The sequence below is a fragment of the Hetaerina americana genome, unplaced genomic scaffold (genome assembly GCF_022747635.1).
Source record: "Hetaerina americana unplaced genomic scaffold, ioHetAmer1.1.p SCAF_11, whole genome shotgun sequence".
Lineage (NCBI taxonomy): Eukaryota > Metazoa > Arthropoda > Insecta > Odonata > Calopterygidae > Hetaerina > Hetaerina americana.
The window spans coordinates 44624047-44646764 of record NW_027286181.1 but is presented as its reverse complement, the minus strand read 5'-3'; the positions used below and the strand labels follow the sequence as shown (position 1 = coordinate 44646764).

The following is a 22718-nucleotide window of genomic DNA, read 5'->3' as shown; positions in this document are numbered from 1 at the left end:
TCTTTACAGTCCCTTTATGATTGAGACGTATGTAAAAAAAATGTATAAGATGGGACGTTACCCTTACAATGAGACTGGGAATACATTATAGTTCAGACTTAATCCTCCTTCTGGTAATGTTGAAAGGGTCTCAAAGAAGTGTTTATCTACAGAAATAAGCATAGTCAGCACGTTACTTGGCGATTTTAGCATTATATAATGAGAACAGAGCCACAATTCCGTATAAATGCATAGAATACGAGGAAGGAACGGATAATCAAAGCTGAAGATTTACAAAAGGAGTCTACATTAAATATTCGGATTACGTCACACACAAAGATGAAAGAAACAATGACAACGAGAATTTGTGAAAGATACTTGGAGAAGAACTACGAGTAAAAGAGTGCAATTCCTGAGAAGACGATGTGAAGAGAGTATGTAATCTGAATGGCCGAATTGGGGGATGATGAAATTCACAGGGAAGATTTATAATATATTTTGTTCATTGTAGTGTACTGATGGGCTTTAAATGGACACGGAAACCGGCGACTACCACACCATAAGCCTTGCAGAACATGGCACTGAGCGACGCAATGCCTTCCTCCGCTTCTGAATAGGACCTCAGTTCTTCGGCGCAGTTAGAGGTAGAATAAGAAAAGAGACTTTATCAACATGAAATCGATTGTGAAGTACGTTGAGACAAAGTAGGGGTTGAAAAGGGATGATGACTCACGGTACTCGAGATTATTCCAAGTGCGCTGAGTTGGCTGTTCGAGATGACAGGGTCAATGCGATGTTGATAGTACAGTAACCCTAATTTGTGTGGAACAAAGTAGCTGGTCAACGAGATAGGGATGTGATAAAAAGAAAGACGAAGGTCGAGGGATATTCGTGTTTTGCAGGATAAAAGATGCCTAGGGAAAAGAGTCAAAAGATATGAGAGAGAAAAAGGAAGCGGCTACGTCGGTCACGGTTTTGATAGTAACGTCAATCAATCAGTTTCGTAATTAATTACTTCTACTTATACGCTATTGCATTTATAATTTTTACCCTCTGATTCTCTCATTCCCTTAAATTAAATTCTTGGTGATTTCTGTATCCAATATATCCACTTTTAAAAAAGTATTTGTAAATTCTAATGGAGAGAAATGTTGATTCACAAATTACTAATGCGCAAGGATTAGCAACTCATGAATCGTCGTCAAATCTTGCAGCGTATCAAATGGTGAGGCAAAATCATACGTACATTCAACCCCTTGGAACGGAGAAGAATTCATTTCCATACTCAAGAAATTTTCATTTGGATTATTCCCGCTTACTTTCCCTCCAAAAAATGCTGCGAGTTCTCAAGTCATAAAATTAAAACTGAGCCATATTAAATTAGGATCGGATGATTTTTAATAACGGCATATTTTTGAATCGCGTTTGTCGGAGTGCGGTCACAAGCTACTCCTAACCAGCCCCCCCTCTCTTTGGTTTCGTTTTTAACTCCACAAAAAAATATCACTCGGGGTCGTTTCAATTTTCCATGTTTACCCCGTAAAAAAAGAGGAACTTCATGGACGTTATACTACCTACCTCTCGTTCCCAAGGCCCATGGCCCGAGCGCAATTTCTGCCGCTCGCTTCCTGTTGTTTGATCACTGACTCCGAAGCTTTCTCTTCGCTCAACTGATTCCATTCCGACGTCATTGCGAGGCGAAAATAAAACATGGCGTTCGGGCGCACTCTAGGAAAATCCCGAGGACGAGACGGACCTCAATCCCGGGTGATCGATTCGTCATGATTCCGCCGTTGGCCGATCCGGTGGGCCTTCCCGTATTTTTTTCCGCTAGGCAGTGAGTGAGTTGACGAGAAGTGGAGGAGGAGAAAAAAAAGAACACCGAAATAGGAGAACGCGGATGGATGGAGTGTTGGAATAAGCGGAACGGGATGACTTATTCCTAGGGAAAGAGAGAAATATGGTAAAAATACGACGGTGCAGTATAAAATAAAGTGGAAAAGAAAGCTGTGAGACCGATCACATCGAGCGGGCCAGGGATCGGAAAACAAAAGGATGAGCCACAACGGGAGAGAGGGAGCCGGATCCCGGGAAACGAATTACTCATGTAGCTTGAGGGATGGCCCCATTGAAGGGAAAAATATACTGCGGTCAAATGTCACCGATCTAAGGGATTGTACAATTCGACCCCGGCGTCTTTGCCCGGTAGAAGGAGGAAGGTTTAATCACCTCTGCCGTGTCGACAGCGACTGATCTTTATCACGAGGACCAATCGTCTTCTCCTTGGCCGCACTTGGGGGATTGCCGCATGCTACGATGGCATGTTAATGAATGGCGGAGGCTGATTCAGCACAAGCAAGTTGTGGTTACGAGTGTGTCGGGGTCTTTCAGGGGGTCATTTTTGCCTGAAGACGTTCTTGGTGAATTCATTGGTGCGCAACCGGAGGACATTCAACACTGTACACATTTGCATTTTAAAAATTAGCCGCCGTACTAAGCGAATGGGTAGCATAAAACAATTCCGAAAATGGGTGAGGTTCGCTTCAATGTACAGTTTTAAGTATCTCTTTGTCTTGCAACGGGGAATGGGAATATCATGCCTGGTGATCTCGAAAACAACACAACTCATCATATTTATTTATTTATCATCGAAGTTTACATTTATCTATCTGAATTGAATTTGAGATGAGAATAGCATATTACAAAATATAGTTGACTGTAGAAACCTTGACCTGATTTTCTCCTCAGTAAAAAAGATGAAGCACCTACGCAAAATTTCACAATGCATTTATTTATTAGCGCCATACTTTCAATATGATTTTAGAAGTTAAGATGCAACCATGAAGTGCGGTGATGATGTCATCTTCATTCGGTGACGCTAAAATATCAAACTGTGCACGAGTTACTTATAAATAAATGAATTGTGACATTTTGCTTTGTTGCTTTATCCGTCCATATTGAAGTATAATACGTTTCAGTTGGTTTGAGTTGCTGATTCATACATTACATAAATTGCTGTTGATGAAATTTAACAATTAGCGTAATTATTTTGAATTTTTTGAGCGGGGATATTTCATATTTTAATTAAATTGTTAAAATATTATAATATAATTTGAAGGAAATTGCAACCGAAGCTTTCAAATTTATCGCAAGATATTCATTATTAAATATCATTAATTTCTAAGTTATTGCCTTTCATTTAAACTTGTCAGTTAATCAGACCCATGGACTTCACACATTTTGGTCTAGCATAGCATTAGAGATGCTACTGATTTTCAATCCTTAACTTTTTTTGCGTTTCTGCCATTTCAGGCATGTCATGCGCTAAACAGTAGTAGTTTGTAGGGGAGGCAACCTACAAATAAGGTCATTTGCGCCATTAGTGATGGATGGGATAGAAAGAGTGAAGATAAACCAGGCGTCGGCATTAGCCTACTCTTATCGAAAGGCGCCAAGGGGTCCGCAGTGAAACGTCCCATCCGACGGACGTCGTACTCACTCAAAGTGCCCTCCACAAGGCACCTCAAGTAGGGATCTGGATACCGCTAAAAAAATATGCTGTCCCTGTGATATGATCCTGGGTCCTTACGGAGGAAAGCCCGTACGTTTGCAACCGCACCATCCCATCTCTCTCATATCCTAATTTATTATAAGAAATACTTTGGCGCTAATATAAATCATCACACCTGTGCCAAAAAATGTTATAATATGTTTTTTTGTGAATTTAAAGTTACTCAAGCGTCTTTATAAAAAATAGCACAATGTAAAATTTTAGTGAATTCAAAGTTATGGAATCCTAGATCATGTAACTGCCAAGTCAGTTAATGATTATAAACTAACAATGACTTTTATGCCCTTTTTATGAATCTCATTGAAAATTCTTAGTTGCTATTTAAAAATATTAGAAAGTGGAGAATTTCATTTTTTTATAATTAGATTGGTGTTTTACAGATTTTAAAATTGTTTGAAGAAAAACTTGCGATTAACATGAAAACAGAACTGCAATTTAAAAATTACTTTTTTTCAAATTCAATACGCCTATCATATTCACTTACTGGTCAAGAGCTCGTCTGTCATGTGTATGTAATTCTACATCATTTTGTACGACCTTATTTCAATCAAAATGGGCTAAGCACCACGCCTTATTCTATCTCCTGATTTTTAAGGGAAATCGTGGTGAAATCTATTCAATACAGTTTAATTAAACTGTGCGAAATGACGTTGTGGAGAATACATTACTTATAAAGGGGCCAGTCATTGTAGGCTCCATTGATGTATTATAAATTCGTATAAGTACTGAAAAGACAGTCCTCAAAATCGAAAAATGATTTTCAAGGCCATTAAAACTGAAGTAAAGGCATAAAATTAGACCTACCCACAGGACGGCGCCTAAGTATTGTTTTTCATCTTCGCTTGCTTCTGCTTATTAACTGCTAGCTTAAATTATTCGTTCCCGAAATTTAATTCTTCAGTTCTTAAAAATACTACCAGCCTTAATTCCCACCAAAAGCCTTTTTCACTCTTTCCGCATGCCTAGAATTCTCCCTTGCAGTATTTACCATACGAAAACCTCAATATATCTCCGCCGCCCAATTTATCGTTTCTATCCTACGATTTTGTCTGATAACTCCATCGACATCCCACCATATGTAAAATATCGTCGTTTTCAAGAAGTAATACTTCATTTATTCCAACCTAGTTTCTCCATTCATTTTTATACTCAAGTTTAATATTCTATGCTCGTTTTATGATTACTTCTAAGATAATGTTAAGAATTATACATTCGTAGGTTAGCAAATAAATATTTGTAAATGGGCGCTAAGACATGGTAAGAATGAATTACCATACTATTATGAATGAAAAATATTTATTTAGTATATATTAATGCAGATTTTAAAAATGGTCCCCTGATTTGATAATTCAAATGAAGATATTTTCCTTTTAAAGATTTACACATACGTCACAAAATTCATTAAAAACAATCCATGTTTACTAAGATTGTGTAATGGATCCTACGGTAATGGATTTCGTTAAAATATTTATTATATTCTGGCACAAGCACTCATATTCGCTCATTTAAGTCTTTAACATAAAAAATCAAGTGACTATTAACGTAGAAGCTATGGCTTAGCATACAAATTTGCATCACCCACTAAGTTCAAGCTTCAGAATCACTTTCGGAAAAAATAAAAATAATTTCTGAGGAGTAAGATTACCTTTTTACGCTGCTGACAATTTCTTCTGACCCATGCCATCCCCGAATGTATTTTATGCCTCTTTCCTTTATGCCCTGCCATGCAACCTGACAAGGTCTCACGTAAAATATATATTTCAGAGTCCCGCATTCTCGATTCCGTTTTCCTCTTTCTTTTCCTAGGCAAACCTAGTTGCACATTTACTCGTTGCATTCATCATTTATTCGCTCACTATCCACTTATACGGCGTATTTTTATTTTACGTATTCAATAAACTTGATGTATCCTCCAATTTACCTCATTCTCCTTCATTAACCTAATTTTCAAATTGTGTTCAAATGATTTTCAACATATTATAAAAGTAATATTTTGTGAAATTTCCACAAATAAAGGAATAACCTCATATTAATTAATGTTGCGATTTAAAACACATGAAACATAGACTTTCACTCTCTCGCTCGAAGTATTTCTAACTCTATCCTTTGCCTCCAACAACGATGACTATTTCAAATAGATCGGTTACTAGATCTCGTCTGCTAACACTAGCAGTCCTGCAATAGTACTTCTCCGCATATGCCAAATGAAAATTCACCAAACATTAATATCCAAAAAAATTCTCCTGCGGCAATGAATAAGTTGAAGGAGCTTTTTGTGACGAGTGGCCAGTGAGACCGGAGTGTCCAGGGAACGAAGCAGTTATTACAGGAAAGTCAGAATGTCAAGGGAGCAACAAAGTCTGGGAGCCGATAAAAAAAAATAAGAGGCGGCTGAATTTTACTGGACCATTTTCCACACTCTCCCAACTGCTTTTGTGCATTACAATGGCATATTCCCATGGGATCAAGGAATTTGGAGAACCGTTCTGCCTCGCAAAAAAATAAAAAACACCTCTTTCTCTACGTTGAAAACTTTCTCGAAGCAATAAAACATTGAGAAAGGTTGATGAAATGGATAGAATATGCACTCCAAAAAAGAAAAGGCCTAATAAAGGGTGCTATTGGAATTGAAGGAATTGTACCATAGATTAAGAACACCAGATATTGTATCTAGATGAAAAATTGGAATTCCTTGAGCGACACGTTTATATCAAAGTTTGAGAAGCAGTATCCGTTGATTAGGCGAAGGTAATCCCACTATCAATTTTTGACTCAAAAAGATCATATGGGCATAAGTAATATTCAGCTCTCCGTCATTAAATGAGATGTAACCGACTGCTTTATGCGTGCTTTTAAAACGTTTTCTATGAAGGGAAATCTCAAATTGATAATATAGTATTTTCATGTGGAATCCCTTCTTTCGACCTATTCCTTTATATACTTAAATAACACGTATAATGTTTGAGAATATGTTTTTTGTTTCACATAATTAAGAATAGTTTGTGAATTGCATTGAACATTTTACACTAGATAATTAGAAACGTTTACAAAGATATTAGATTATGCTTAAATAAAGAGCATAAACGCATCAACAATTTTAAAGACGTATGAATGATTATGCTGTTAATTATCCCTATATTTAGTGACCATGATCCCGTTGTGTCATTATGGCAGCTTAGTGTGCCATTTCACTCTGTAAGAATGCCCAATAGTATTTCTGAGCTAAATATATATTATTAATAACCTTTTCCACTGTAAAATGGTGAAAACAGTATCGTTTAAGCACAGAAAATTTAAATATGGTAATTAAGCCTAACAGTGCTCGCTTTCCACCTTTCGGTGCATTGCCGTAATGGAATATTTATATACGTACATTTTAAATTTAATATGGTCCTAGCCCTACATATTAGGATTATATATAAATATATATATATATATATATATAAATATTTTTATATAGGATAATTAGAATACACAGACATTCATATCTTATATGTTAACCATAATATCCAATTTTTTTGGCATAGCTAATTGCCATTAAATCACGGGTAGCAGTGTTAAAATAACATACTTTGGGCTTTCATGCAGTCTCAAACTATCAGCTAAGAAAGTACCACTCTCCAAATAAATACTAATCCTTCTCTAAATATTAGATAAAATGCAACACTAATGTGCTTCGTTTCGTTTTACTTCTTAAAATAATTAATGCTTTATGTTTATGTAGTTTAATTTTCGCCAAATTAGCAATGACTTGTGCATATAAAACTCCTACCTCAAGCAGATACTTAAAACGCATAATTCACTCATTATTTTTCATGACATTAGAAAAATTAATTTCATCTGACGGTAGACCGTTCAGAAAAAAGCAACTTGCCTAATTTTACTCAATGCCATTGATATTGTTTCTAATGGCCAAGAAAATGTGTATTCCAAAATTCCCCGACAGAAAGTTAAAGCGCTTACAATTGATTCTACTCGTATTACATATAGTTTCTTTCATTAATAAGGCATTTTGGACCTAATCCCCAGAAATATTTCTGTAAAAAAAGGCGGGACGGACAACAGAATATTTTTTGAGCAATTACAAGCCACACAGATATGACATGAATTAATAAACATTTTTATGCAAATGACAAATCAAAATCTTAATTAATTTAGCTTTTGTATTCAAATGTATTGATATAGTACGAGTATTCCGTCTAACACTCTCCTCTTGGAAATTCTTAGTTTTTCTCAGATACAAGATGAACACAGTCATTTATACTATCCTAGTGGAATGAAAAACGGGAATCAACCTATGCACGCTAGTAAAAAGCTATAACAACAAAGTGACCCACCGTACGTTGCTGTTTGTTGGACTCATCAATGCTTCGTCATTGGTTAATCTAACTGATTTAATGATGTTGCCGTCCAATTTTACTCCCTCAAGCCTCAAGCCCTTTCTATGTCTTGCTTGAAATTTCCAAAATATCCATCAATCACAGTTATCCACCCGAAAGTTGGTTTGATAGGTGATGTAGGTCTAACCTAGGTGCGTGAGATTCACTCACCGGGGTAGGAGGGCAGGTTCCTTTCTTTGTACCGCCTATGGTTTCACAGGGAGATCAGGTGCCTGGAAAATCATCCAAATTGGGTGAGGCTGAGGTTGCTTAGCGGTATCACCCGGAATCATACCTGGGTCCCCTACTGCACTACTGCTGTTTACATACCAATCCCTTTTCCTTATATTTATTTTTATGTGAATGAATAATATATATATATATATATATATATATATATATATATATATATATATATATATATATATATATATATATATATATATATTTATATACACAACTACCAAATATATATTTTATGACTCCTAACAAAATACAATCAAACAGCCTACTCTACATTAGGTCCCTCTTCATCTCTGTGTACTTCCTTCCTCCCTTCATTCCGTCTAATATCCCTATCCTGCTCCTGCGCTTCCCTCGTTTGCCTAACATTCTCCCCTCTATTACAGTCTTCAACATCCTACTACCGATCAATAAAACCTTCATCCATTTTTCCTTCCTCTTTAGGATTACTCCCAACAAGCCCATCTCCTCACCCACCATACCTAGTACTTCCTTACTTGCTTCTTTTTGGCCCATTTCATCTTCTCCATCCTTAATTAAAAATAGCAATTTTCCACAAAAATAAAATTTAATGCGACCGGGCTAAAGGCTATTTTTAATTAATCATGATATTCCACCATATCACGCCTGAAACGTCTCTTTTTATTCGTAATGCTAGCATGGCAATCCAGGCAAAGTTATTTCTCAAATTGTCCGTTCAGTGCCGAATAGCGTCCTTAAACATTTACTTTAATAGCAAGTGCATCGAATACGGAGTAACCCCTAAGTACATATCCATCAAGGCTATCTCATCTTCTACAGCAGCTCAACGCGCAGTCTCCATTGCGGAAAAGGTGTGGATCCGGACGGAGCTAAAAACGTGGTACAGGAAACGGGATTCCTTGTATTACTATTTGTACCACCTCCATGCAGAACTCAGCCACAAACTGCATCCCGTCGAATTTAGTGTCCTCGATGATCGTGTGAGGTCCCTCGCAGTGGCAGTTGCTGATAAAAAACGTGCAGTGATTAACCATAAGCTCCTTCGGCTCACTAGTGTTAGCCAAGAGTCTTCCGTCAGTGATCCATCCCCCCAAATTCATTGTGAACACCAATTCGCCACGAGAGTTGTAAATCTCTCCAAGTGTGAAATTTCCCCTGACGTTCTTTCACTCCTTAATAAGGGACTGAAATTTGCACCGGCCATCCCGATTTCTTCCAAAGGTTATAAAAACTTGGCAACGGACTGCGAAGTTGCTCTATCCAATCAACCCCGTGGTATCAAGCATCTGGTCGCCGATACCATAATAACAGACATAAAGAACCACTCCATCCCTGCCCGAAGATCATCCGAAGGTGTGATCTTAAAGTCACTCCGAGATTTGAAGGCAGAAAACCAACTAGTGCTCAGTAAAGCTGACAAGGGAAACTGCACTGTCATCCTAGATAGGGACGATTATACCAGTAAGTGCCTAAAGTTCATATCCGCCAACGCCTTTGATGTACTCCCGAAAGATCCTACTCCCAATTATCAAAAGCGTGTCAAAGAGGCCATCGCTTCCTGCGTCCACATATTCAACGATAAAGAAAAATTCTTCTTAACCACCATGAACCCTTTACCCCCAAGACTTTATGGTCTACCTAAACTACATAAAAAAGACGTGCCCATTAGACCAGTCGTATCTAGTGTCAGTGCTCCAGTGCAAAAATTAGCAGCAAAATTAAACTCGATCTATCGACAACTCTCAGGCTTCAAACCCAGATTCTCAATAGAAAACTCCATTTCCTTAACTGAACGTCTTCTGCCCTTCACCTTACCACCCAACGCTAAGCTAGTATCGTTTGACGTGTGTAGTCTCTTTACTTCCATTCCGACGCATGAAACTTTAATTTACGCTGAAAATATATTAATCAACGCTAATGTGAACCAACACCACATTAATGAATTAAGTTCACTTCTCAAAATTTGTGTAGACCAAAATTATTTTTTATTCTGTGGCACCTACTATAAACAAAAGGATGGTCTGGCTATGGGGTCACCCCTTTCCCCTCTCCTCGCAGAAGTTTTTATGGATAATTTAGAGGACAAGATCCTAAGTGAAAATAGATTCAAGAATAACATTTTATACTGGTTTAGATATGTGGACGATATCTTATGCTGCTGGACAGGCAGTGATAGACAGTTAGACCTTTTCTTACATTTCATAAACTCCATCCACCCATCTATAACTTTCACCATGGAATCGGCAGTGGACCATAAAATCAATTTCCTGGATCTCACTATTGAAATAAAAAGAAGCACACATCATTTTTCAATATTTCGGAAACCCACGTATACAGACCAAGTGATACCCTCAGACTCCTGCCATCCCTTCACCCACAAACTAGCCAGCTTCAATTCCATGATCCACAGATTAATCAGTATCCCCTTGTCCAAATCCAACTTCGAACGAGAGCTCAATACGATCAAGCACATAGCCTTTAAGAACGGTTACCATGTCCGCATAATTGATAATATACTGAAGAAAAAACTTAAGAAACAGACCCTGAAATTAAACATCTCCCTTGCAGTCACTACAGTCTCTGAGCGCAAATGGTGCAAACTTCCATTCCATAACTCTGTGTCATATAAAATCGCGAACAGGTTTCCCAAAGACAAATTCCGCATTTCTTTTTATACCCCCAATACTCTATATAAAGCCCTATGCTCAAACAAAGATCCTATAGACTGCAACACCAAAAGTGGTGTATATGAAATTCGGTGTGATTGTGGGGCCATTTACATTGGTCAGACTGGCAGGAGTTTTTCGACACGTATCGGGGAACATAGGAAAGGCTACATAACAGGTCATACCAACTCTTTATTTGCCAAACATCTTCTCGATTCTAACCATTTCAGCAATTTCGAATTCAAAGTGCTTCACAATTTGGAAAAAGGAAGGAAGCTGGATGCCATGGAACAGCTGGAAATCTTACATCGCAAGGACTTGGAGCTGATCAACGAAGTCCAATTTTTATCTTCACCCTCCCCCCTCCTCTCCATCACCTTCCCAAGACGTACATGTGACCAGTGATCCCTTGCCCCTTCTCATTGGATATTTCCTTCCTTTCCCCCCCCCCTCTGCAGACGGAGACCATGCTTTCCCGGACAAGTGGGAAACCCCGAGTCCCCACCCCTTTCCTCACGGACGAGGAGGGAAGGTTCACCGCTGCGGGACAATCCAACCCCCCCCCTATTCGGCATGTGCTAGTGATAACATTCCCTCCTACACCCTTTCCCTAAAACCTCGCTAGGGCGCCCCCTTAAAACTATACAGTGATCCCACTCTTTACCCTTCAACTCAGTGCTTATTTGTGTATTGATACCTTGTTCCCAGACCACGACCATAGGGAAAAACCCCCGATCCCGTCCTCTTCCCCCGCGGCCCGAAGAGCTTTGCGGCGCACCGTGGGACACCCTCAACGAGACACCCCCCTCCATTCGGCCACGACGCGCTCTCCGGACTCCTAGGGTCTTTGCACCTTGTCTTCCCCAACCCTCTTCCCCCCACCCCACTCACATAGTCACCCATTCTGCCTTCCACCTTCCCCCCTCTTCCCCTCTTTTCCTCCACCCTCCCCTTACTTGCCTTTAATCATATATATACTGGACTCTGAGGTTTAACTATCACCTGATGATGATGTAGTAACATTGAAACCGGTCGCATTAAATTTTATTTTTGTGGAAAATTGCTATTTTTAATTAATCATGATATTCCACCATATCACGCCTGAAACGTCTCTTTTTATTCTCCATCCTTCTCCACATCCACATTTCAAATGATACCAACTTAAGTCTATCCTCCTGCTTCAGTGACGTCGTTTTCGCGCCGTACATAACAGCACTCCGTATCAAAGTTTTGACGAGTCTATTCTCAACTTCCTTAATCAAGGTCCCTGTCATCAACTCCCTCCTCCTGGTGAAAGCCTATTTTCCTAACGTAATTCTTTTCCATACATGCCTACTATTGGACTGCGTTCCTCCAAAATAATTCCAAGATACGTAAAATGTTCTACCTGCTCTAGGTTTGGCCTTCCTATTTTGATGTTTGGCTTAGCCTTTTTCTTTCTGGAAAATTGCATGGCTTTTGTTTATTTAATAATCATTCTCTTCCCATATCTATCGAACTGAGTTTCCAATTCACTCAGAAATGCTTGCAGCCCCTTGGCTGACTGAAAAGTTAGAGCTTGGTCATCAGGAAACCTAGCTATTTTTACGAATTCCCCTCCAACTTTCATTCCTACCTCCAGTTTTCCCATGTCTCTTTAATCATTTCCTCCGCATATACATTGAACAGCAGCGGTGATAATGGGCAACCTTGCCTCATGCCTCTTCCTAACGCTGCCCATCAGGACTCTTCGTCCCCCACTTGCAACTGATCAATCTGATAAATTTATAGGTTGCGGATTAGGCTCCTCTCACGCCAATCTATTCCTATTTTTCTGCAATATACCAATTATTTTTCCCAATTCACTCCATCAAGCGTCTTTTCGAAATCTACGAAACAGGCAAACTTCCTAATTGAATTCTATATTTATTTCGATTGGTGAACTCATTACTGTAATTGTATCACGTTTGCATCTCCTCTTGTGAAACCCAAACTGACCATCCCCTAAGTAATCATTTACTACTTTCTATCTTTTTGTTGATTGCCCTGATTACAACTTAATTTGCATGGGATCATCAAACTTATTGTACTTTGGTCCCCATATGATGTAGCCTTTACTTTATTCGGATTAGTAAGTAAACCTGATCTCCCGACCTGGTTCCACCTGACTTTTTCTTGTTTCCGCGAATAAAAAGGGGGCTCAAAAGATATCGGTTCGACTCCATCGAGGCGGTTCAAGTGATGACGACAAAGTCTCTCAACCGTAATCCGGAAACCGATTTCAACCGGGCTTTTGAGGAGTGGCAGACAAGCTGAACTAAATGTATCGATGCAGGAGGAATGTATTTTGAAGATTATTAAGTAATTGCAATGATAAATGCAATAAATTTTGAGTTTTGAAACCAGTCCTGATACTGATTGAACGCACCCTGTATGTTTCTTTCCCCAGTATGTACTCGTATAGTGATAATAACCAGTGGTAACAGACAGCCCTGTATCGTTTCTCCGCCCATCACTACCATACCGATTCTCCGTGTCCTACCGTTACCTGTTTCTTCTGATTCATACACAAATTTCGAATCAAGTCATCCATGACTCCAGATTACTCTATTATTTCGCAATATATCCATTAAAGCTGTCCACTCTGAAGGTCAAATACCTTCACAAAATCCTCTGAGCTTACAAGGACGTCCTCGTCATTTTCAGGGCCACTTTCTACTAATGTTCGGATCACTGTAACGACATCACCCGTTTCTCTCTCCTTTCAAAATCCAAACTGGTATTAGCCTGGGTAATTGTTGGTACTATTTAATTATCTTCTAAGAATGTTTTTTAGCTGTTACCTTTGCTAATTATTCATTATTATGCAAAAAATGCTTATATTTAGTTGAATAAATTATTAACAATATATAACATATATGCTATTATAGGGTAACTAATCGGGAATAACTCCAATGTAGAAAACCACCTATCTCATATGATTGTATTAATCATCATCAATGGTATTAGAAGGGAGATTATCCATAATTTTTTTGTCAGACCCCCTGCTCAGGAAAAATGGCTTATAATATTTTTAAACTCTGTAAACTCATTTTACTAGTGTATGAATTTAACATAAAAATTTCAGTTACGAAAGCATTGAAATTCAAGCGGGATCCTTGAAAGAAACAGAATTTTTACCACGAATATTTGAGCGATAGGTAGTTATAGATTCAAATAAGCTGTTAAATGAGTGAGCACATAATCTGTTGACATTATGAAACATTGGCCCTTATAACCCCGGAAGACGGGACAAGCAGTTACGTGATTTGTGAGGGCCAGAGAAACCTTTTTGCTATGGGAAAACCGTGCTGGAGAGAGGAGTGGACTTTCCGGGTAATTTCAATCCCATACAAGTGGGTTAAAATAACACTGGCATAAGTATAGAACTGATATGGATCTCCTAAGTTTTCAACAATTCCCTCACGAATCAATCCTAAGAATGCCTCGGCTTTTTGCCTCACTTTGCAAGAATCTCTTTATATTTTCCCGAAATTAACAGTAGCCATAGATAATAATACTTCGACAATGTTCCTAAAATAATTTAGCAAGCAAGTTTACAGCCCATTTTTCCCGTCTAAAATACACACTGTTTAAAAATATTGAACCCGAATATCGCGTTATTAATTTTAACTCACATCTCAACTTCTGTTCATGCACGTTGATTTAAAATTATTAAAACAATTTTAGTAATTCAATTTCCACAATTGACATTTGCCTAATTGAAACCCTCTGACAGGTAACTATTGACATCATAAAAGCTAGCGAATCATTTTATACTTATTATACGATAGAAGCGAATGTATCTAAAAATGACATTCACCGTTAAATAAGCAGCTATGTCAACTTGATTTGATTAAAATTAGTATTTATCAATTATCTGGTGTATCGTTAATCGAAAAAATAATAATACTACCTTTGTCATCGTAACTATGTGCTGTTAAAAATCCCTAAATAATAGGCCTTCCAAAACACGCCTACCACAATTTTAAAATAAAAACAGATGTTGGCTTGACGAAGTTAAGTTAAATTGAAATTCCTGCATATTTATTTAACAGCACAAAATTAATGATTTTTTAGTCTGGTCATTATTTAAGTCCTTGAAATAAAATTGCAATAATTTTATGCAACAAAATATCCTTTTATTTAGTTTAGTATGTCTCTTTCAATACTAGACATATAGTTATGGTATAAATAAGTACATAATGAGGTTTTTAAAGGATCATGTAGGTATCGGTGATGAGGAACTTGTTTTCCATCGAGTGATCAAATTGCTCCAAGAAAAATCAATCGATAAATGAAACCATCTTGCGATATGACGTCTATGTCCAGCTCTCACCACTATCATGCGTTACATATTATGGATCTTTCCTTTGAGTATGCATCGTTGAAATTAATTGTCTGCTGTTGCCACATTTTGCCGTATACACTGATGTGCTCTAAAGAGACAAGACCAAAGAAGTGCATGGAAGAAATAAAATTGACTGCGGACGAAACTTCACCCGAAAAGGAACAGATGGACCTTAGATATGCTCCAGTTATCACCATATACTATCATAATTAAGCTAATAGGCCGCAGAATTTACCAACCAACCATAAAAAATTTAAAACCTGCGCTTTCCAATACCTCCCACTACCAAACGGATCAGGTAATCCACCTCTGTTCACTGTTTTTGGACCGGGCGCTGCTACTTCGTCTCATTTCCCATACCCTATCCACCTTCCCACAGTCACATTTTTAATTATTCCGCGAATTTTTCATCACGCAGTGCAAACAAAGAGCGGAGGTCGCTTACGTATAGGTACGAAATGTGTACGCGGGGGATAACGCCGGGAACCCTATATATCCTTTTCGGACCCCTTCATATATTTCCCTCCCCATCCCTCCCGTCCACCCCCACCACCTCTCCCCCCTTCCGCCACCCTTTCCCCCTTTGAGAATGGCCGCTGGTGTCGTTATGATTTAATTTGGCTTGACATCGCTCCCCTGCGCGTGTAGCCGGGCGGAGGGAAGGGGAGCCGTGAACCACGGAGTCAGTCAGCGCCGGGGCGTCGGGTGATGTTTGCACACGGCGGCACAATGAATTTGCAACCCACCCCACTGCTCCTTCGCGGGCGAGTATACGGACGGTGGGGATGTTTTAAAAGGTCCGCGCGAAATGGGGCGAATGTACGGGATACACCCACAGGGTGACCTCCGCGGGGGACGTAACGGAAGAGGAGAGGAAGGTAGAGAGATAGAGAAGGAATAGAATAGGAAAGAGGGGGCAGAGAATGTTTTTAGGGTTGCGGAAAGAATGGAGCGGCTCGAGGCGAGTAATGACGCATGTTAAATCTCTGCCTCCCTCACGCCGAGCGGAGAAGGGGCGGATGGGTTGACGTGCTTAGGGTTGGGCGGAGGTATGGAAGTTAGGGTCGGCCAGGTTGGCTTTAAGAAATGACGCGCCCACGAGGTGGACGCTGGAAATGAGGAAAACCGACGGTGGATGCATCTGGACGATTTAAATCACCTGCTTTGGTGATTTGGCGATCGGAATTGACGCTCAGGAGCTGACGGCATGATTCTTGGAGTCACGAAGCAATTGGAACGCTCGGAAAGGGTTACGCCAAGTGAGCAAAGATGCTCGCAAATGAGTCAACCCAACGGGTGAACCCCGGATTCCTTATCTCCAATGTTAAGACAGGAGGTCGCGACCGGTGTTTTCTACATGCGTAGCTTTCACTCATTCATCATGATAAAGATATAAGCTTGTGCATACAAACTCAAGTTCAGGACTTCATTACTATTAGACTGTATTTATGGTAGGGATTTTTAACAGAGATCAGTTGTGGTGCACTGCTGTTGACAGAATTCAAGTATTCTTTGTGTTACTTTGCATAGCTTGAATTCCTCTCTCCAACATAATTCCATTTAATGCAATCCAAATAGTTTAGAGGAGGAAATTTTAGTTTAGTCATTTATTTTAGTCATTAATTAAAAAAAATCATTTTTTTCATCACATCTTCAGTACATAAAATGCTTGAAAAATAATTTAAATGCAATGGTTAAATATAATGAAATTAAAATTAGTGAAATTTAGGATAATTTATTTCTTTTATGTTTCAAGATAAAATTTACATTTCATCTCAGTTCTTCCTAATCAACTACAGCAGGAAGAACTAGTTCATACAAGCATATGTTTAGGATACCATTATTAACTCACCTGCATTTAATTTCTTAAAGGTCAATTTTATTAATGTATAATATCTAATTTAATTGGATAGTATTTGAAAGATTTGTAGTTTTTTGGTTCTTGTGTTATACGTTTAACGATAATTGGCTCGAAACCTAGCCCTAGTTATCAAATATTGACTATTTATAAGTCGCAAAGCTATAGAGATTCATCTTGTTAAGTTCGGTAATGTTTTGATTGCGTAATGAACCATTGCACGCAAATATATAGCACAGCTGGATTATTTTATGATGCGTTTGAAATTAGAAATTGTAAGTGTTTCAAATAATTTTAGATGTTAAAGCTTTACGATTGATTGAACTTTTGTTTATTCATTAAATTAGTTGTTGTTGCACAGTTTTTGAGCTTCGAAGGTTCAAATTTGGAAACCTGAAATTCCGGAACTGTATAACCTTTCTATTATTTTCAATTTTCTATTACTAATATTATCTTTTTCTTACTAAAAATGTAGTATATGGGTATAACCAGGGTATAGGGAGAATAGTGTAAGAGGTATATAGCTAATAACAGGGTACCTGCGTAATACTACTATAATTCAATGGTAAATGTTCTGGATCGGGTCCAGAGCTGAAGTAGGATACTATGCTGCAGTTAATATTAAAATACTTTAATGTACACAGAAGGTGAAATTCATTGAAATGATTAGTTGTAACCGTAATATTTATGTGGGAATATTTTAATGATGTGACATTACTTCCCTATGATTTTGTATGTTCATGTTTAAAGGAAAGAAAATATTTCAACAAAATAGAATTATACAATGTGCTTGGTTCGTAAGTTCTCTCCTTTTTCTAAGGTTGCTTAGAATTATTTTGAACTACAGATATTTCAAAGTGTAAAAATCATTGACCTTCATCGCCAATCAAGCTTTTCTCTTTAACTTTTTTATTACTAATTAAACCCACCCTTATAATAATTATTATTGGCATTCTATCAGTTAAGGTAGGTTTTGGACACAAACTATACAATTGGAAAACACAACATTTTCATGCCTCATTTCGATTTCTCGTAACAATCCTCTCTGCTTCCACACCATGCCTAGCACTTCCTCATTTCATTTTATTTCGGCCCACTAAACCTTCTACATCTTTTTCCACGCCCACATTTCAAAATCCTCAAATTTAAGATTATCATGTTGCTTCAATAAACATGTTTCTGCGCCGTAAAAAAACCACGCTTCATATCAAAGTTTTGACGAGCCGTTTCTTAACCTCCTCATTCAAGGCCCAGTTAAAAGTTTAAACATAGTTTCAATGCTTTATTGATTGCATCCAAGTGGATAAATCTGTTAGTTTGTCTCTTTTTAAGAAGTGTATTTTTCAAAAATATTTTTAGCATTTCTCTCTAGTTTTCATGAAATGGAATTCTTTGATATATCCTTGTGATGAACGTGTTTCCGATTCAAATTTAACCCTCAGTATAAGGGATCAGTACTCTTTAAATTGCATATTCGTCACTTAGGTTGAGAATCACGTACATTTCAATGAGCAATAAGGTGAAACTATAATTATATATCTTATCGCTCATTGAAATGTGGGTGTGGAGAAATTAGAAAAACTGCTTGACTTTTGATATTATATTTCAAAGTGCAATTAAAATATTATGTAAAACATGCTGTTATATTTCAATTAAACTTTGAAATATACAATCACTTACCTTTGATCGAATTTTTTTTCAATTTCCATGCCGGTTTTCACATTTTGACCACCTTCACACAAAGTCATAAGTGCTAAATAGAATATGATAATTCAATCAAAATTCCCAGCTAGCCAGCCACTACTCCGTGGGCATTTGGTAGAAGGTCATGGAAATACGGCCTTAGTTTAGTTAATTTAAAAAAATTATTAATTTGTTACCCTTATACAAGCTTACAAAATATATATTGCTAAATATTTCTCATATTTATTAGGGAAAATGATGAACCATCCCTAAGAAGATGTTGTAAATATTTTCTTCGTTTATTTAACTATAATATGTACAAATTGCAGGCTTACATTACTTAAAGACAGGGAAATTCAGTGCGATAGGTATGGAATAAGAATAAATGGAAACAAAACAAAGGTTATACGATATTCCAGGAAGAGCCTAGCTATTCCAGCAAAGAGGCTTTCACAAGGAGGACGGAATTGATGACAGGGACGTTGAGTAAAGATGCTAAGAAAAAGCTCGTTTAAACTTTGACATGGAGCGTAATTATGTACGGCACAGAAACACAGTTATCGAAGCAGGATGATTGGCGTAGATTGGAGGCTTTTGAAATGTGGGTGTGGAGAAGGATGAAAAAGGGGAAATGAACAGAAAGGAAGGCAAATGATGAGGTGCTGGTTATGATTGGGGAGGGGAGGGGAAGTACTCGTATTTAAACGGTTCATTGTTTAGAGATAAATTACGGCCACTAATTCTTACAAAATATACCATCATCCTTCGAAAGAGCTTGTGGTCGTGCTAAAACTTCGAGTTTTCATGGGGTTTCAAGGGCCTAGTAACAATGATATCGAAACATTTAAAATATCTTGCAAAAAGTCTCGTGCATGTGAATCTGCGGTACATTTTTTACTTTTAAGGATTCCTATTTGATCACAGGGATAGTACAATTGATACGGAATCATCGGTAAGATGTTGAATGGGAAATACCTACTAGAGTTTGGGAAATTATTTTGTAACATAGTATTTTCTTCATCAAACACTTTTATAAATTAGGTAAGCTTTATATAGCCGACTTATTGCGACTTTTACGTATGAATAACATAAAATCTCAACGGATGAATTCAGTACTTCAACTATGGTTTTTGCGTATTTTTGGATTCATTTGTAAAGAGATATTTTAACTGTGGCATTATTCTTTAAGTCTTTGAGTGAACTTGTGTATGAATGCAACGACTCGCCTTGAATGAATATCAGCGTGTGTCTTGTGGTGGAGTAACGAATATATGTTAAATAAATTATTGGAATAAGTCCAGTTCCAGAAACAATTTAGAAATAATCCACTGCGTATCTTTACACAAATTCACTTTCTCTGAAAATAAAGAAAGTTTATCTCTAGTTCTTAAAATTCTTAATTGAAATATTTTTACAAAAGACCACCCGTTGAAGAGAGTAAACGACCATTTCGAGAAAACCCATACCCACGAGAAAGTACTGAGATCTTCAAGAGTAAAATGGAAACATATAAAAAGTGGATTTACAGAAATAATGCATATATATAATGATAATGATTCCCGTAGCGTTATGTTTGTCATCTCCAAATTTCTCATATCTCTTCGTGGTGCAGTAATTCAAACTTCTGAGCTGCAGCTGTTGCAACAGAGAATATTCAGGCTACGTTATTCCGCCCCATCTTCAGGAAATGGAAAGTGGCATAGATAACAGCCTCGGAATGTAATAATTCAAACCCATTGTCGTAAAAGAAATGGGGTTCCAGGGCCATAAAAACACCGCTCCATTTTTTACGAGTCAGCTTAATGCTTTTTCTGAATAAATGTTACACTACATAAATTCATTCAAAAGAAGCTTAAATTAGAATTTGATTAGTATAAATTATTGTCATCTACTTATTTTCCAGCTTTGATATTTCGCAGCTGTTATGAAGTCATGCAATTTTAAACGTTAAAAAATACTAAATTGGTAAATACGAAGTAGGAAATAACAATTTTGTAATTATTGCATTCTGAATTGAATTTATATATCAGTGTAAAAAGAAGAATCCGAGGGATTTTTACCTCAAAATAAATATAAATATGCATTTATACAATATGCACTAGGCAAAAGCGTTTATTGTCGTTGGAAATTAGCATTTTAGGTCTAAATATTAACAAATTATTGCATAGAATTACTCTAGTTATATAAAATTTCCACATCAAGTGATATAGATAATAAAAATTTGGCATTGACATACACTTGCAGGTCGTATGTATTTTAATCGTAGCGATTGTTCGTCTCAGGTTAAAGGGTAAGGTAGCCATTACTGACTATTTTTATAAGGCAACCGTGACAATATTCTTTGTTGAAAGCATAAACTTTGAGAAACACAGCTCAGTAAGGCAAGGGCTTTAGAAGAGAGCGGACGCGAGAACTTTTTTTTTCGAGCAAAGGGTTTTTACGTAGGTACCGCTTCGGAGTGAAGGACCTCTCTCTTCAGAGCGCGCTTTCCCCAAGAACACCGTGGAAATAGAAAAATGATTATATGCCTCCGCCACCGTTCTCTCGTCTTCCTCCTCCCCCATTTGCGCCCATCTCTCATATTTACTTCTCATACGTGAGTGACAGTCCCCAAGGGTCACGGTGTGAGTGGAGGGGGGGGGTGAGGGAGATCCGTGCTTTTTTTCCGTTTACGTTCCGACTCTTTGTGAGTTGCAGTGAGTGTTTGGAAAACGCAAGTTTGCTTCTGGGGTGACGGAATTATTAATGCAGGAGTCCCTCATATTTCCACGAATATTCGTCTGGCGTCTTCTTTCTCCTCCCGGAGATATCTGCTGCGTCGTTTGCGGAAATAAAAATCACCAACGTAGTTTAAAGAGCATGGAAAGAATCCTTCACCTTCCCTAGGAAGGTGTAACGATTTCGACCGAGCGGAAAGCAGTTCGTACCCTACTGAGACGGAATTTCAGCGTTGTTTTTTTTAAATGAAACTGTTAAGAGAATTTTCTGATGAGCCCTCATTACCTTAACTTTAGTTTAATATTTTCATCCAGAATGGAGACAGAAGAAAAACTTCTAGATAAGTAGATCTAGTAAGAAAAAAAAATTAGCTTGATGATGACTTTGTTAAAAGACATGCAGTAAGTTGCCAGGCAATTAGTACTATTGATTTTTCATGCTATTTTGATTCGGTTTCAGAACAATTGGATTATAAAGCAGGATTTAAAAAACTAAAACTGATGCAGATTAGTTCAAGTATAGTTTAAGAAAATTGTATTTTAACGTACTAACTCATAGGGATTAATGTAAGAGAGCGACCAGAGAGGAGACAAAAGGAAGGTGAATTTATTTTTCAAGTGCCTTGGGCTACATTAATGTACAAAATCTTCAATTTTAGATTCTTCTATGTTGCAAAATATATCTTTAGTCGTCATATAATTAAATTTATAGATAACGAGATGCCGCTGGTATTTTATGGTGCTATTGTATTCGGGAGTTTGTAACAAACGCTTTGAATTGCAGGGTTATGAAACCTATCGAATTTAAAACGTGCTCTAGACTAAAAAGAACGAAAGAGGAAAAAGACTGGTGGAAATTTGATCACAATATTAATTTGCATCTGTAATTAGCCTATTTAAAGCATCTATTAAAGAAAATATTCATGGAAGCACCATGGAGAAAGAGGATTGATTAAACACGCTTTCGTTCTTTCCAGGGGGAAAGGTGAAAAAAGTCAACGTAAGCAAAAATTCCCGGAAATATGTGTCAATTTTGATTTTAAGAATATTGATGATGTTGCGAAACAGAAAGTAGAGAAAATAAAGGCACAAAAGATATGCGGAAAAGAGAGAAATCGAACGAAAGAAAGAAAGGAAGAAATTACAGAGGAAATCCTCCAAACCAACGATGGAAAGAAATACGTAAGTAAGATGATGCATAAAGAATTCATGGAACTGACTGCAGCTGGAGAAGAAAATATCCGCATTCGACAACTGTTAGGGTGGGGTTG

At 37.6% G+C, this 22718-nt stretch overlaps 1 protein-coding gene across 1 annotated transcript; it reads left to right on the top strand.

The window, feature by feature from the left end:
* The first annotated feature begins 8831 nt into the window (after window positions 1-8831).
* On the top strand, window positions 8832-20437 carry LOC139701165 (uncharacterized). Its single transcript, XM_071599740.1, has 2 exons — window positions 8832-9615; window positions 20343-20437. Exons 1-2 carry the CDS (start codon window positions 8832-8834, stop codon window positions 20435-20437), a joined length of 879 nt encoding a protein of 292 aa, XP_071455841.1.
* The last annotated feature ends 2281 nt before the right edge of the window (window positions 20438-22718 follow it).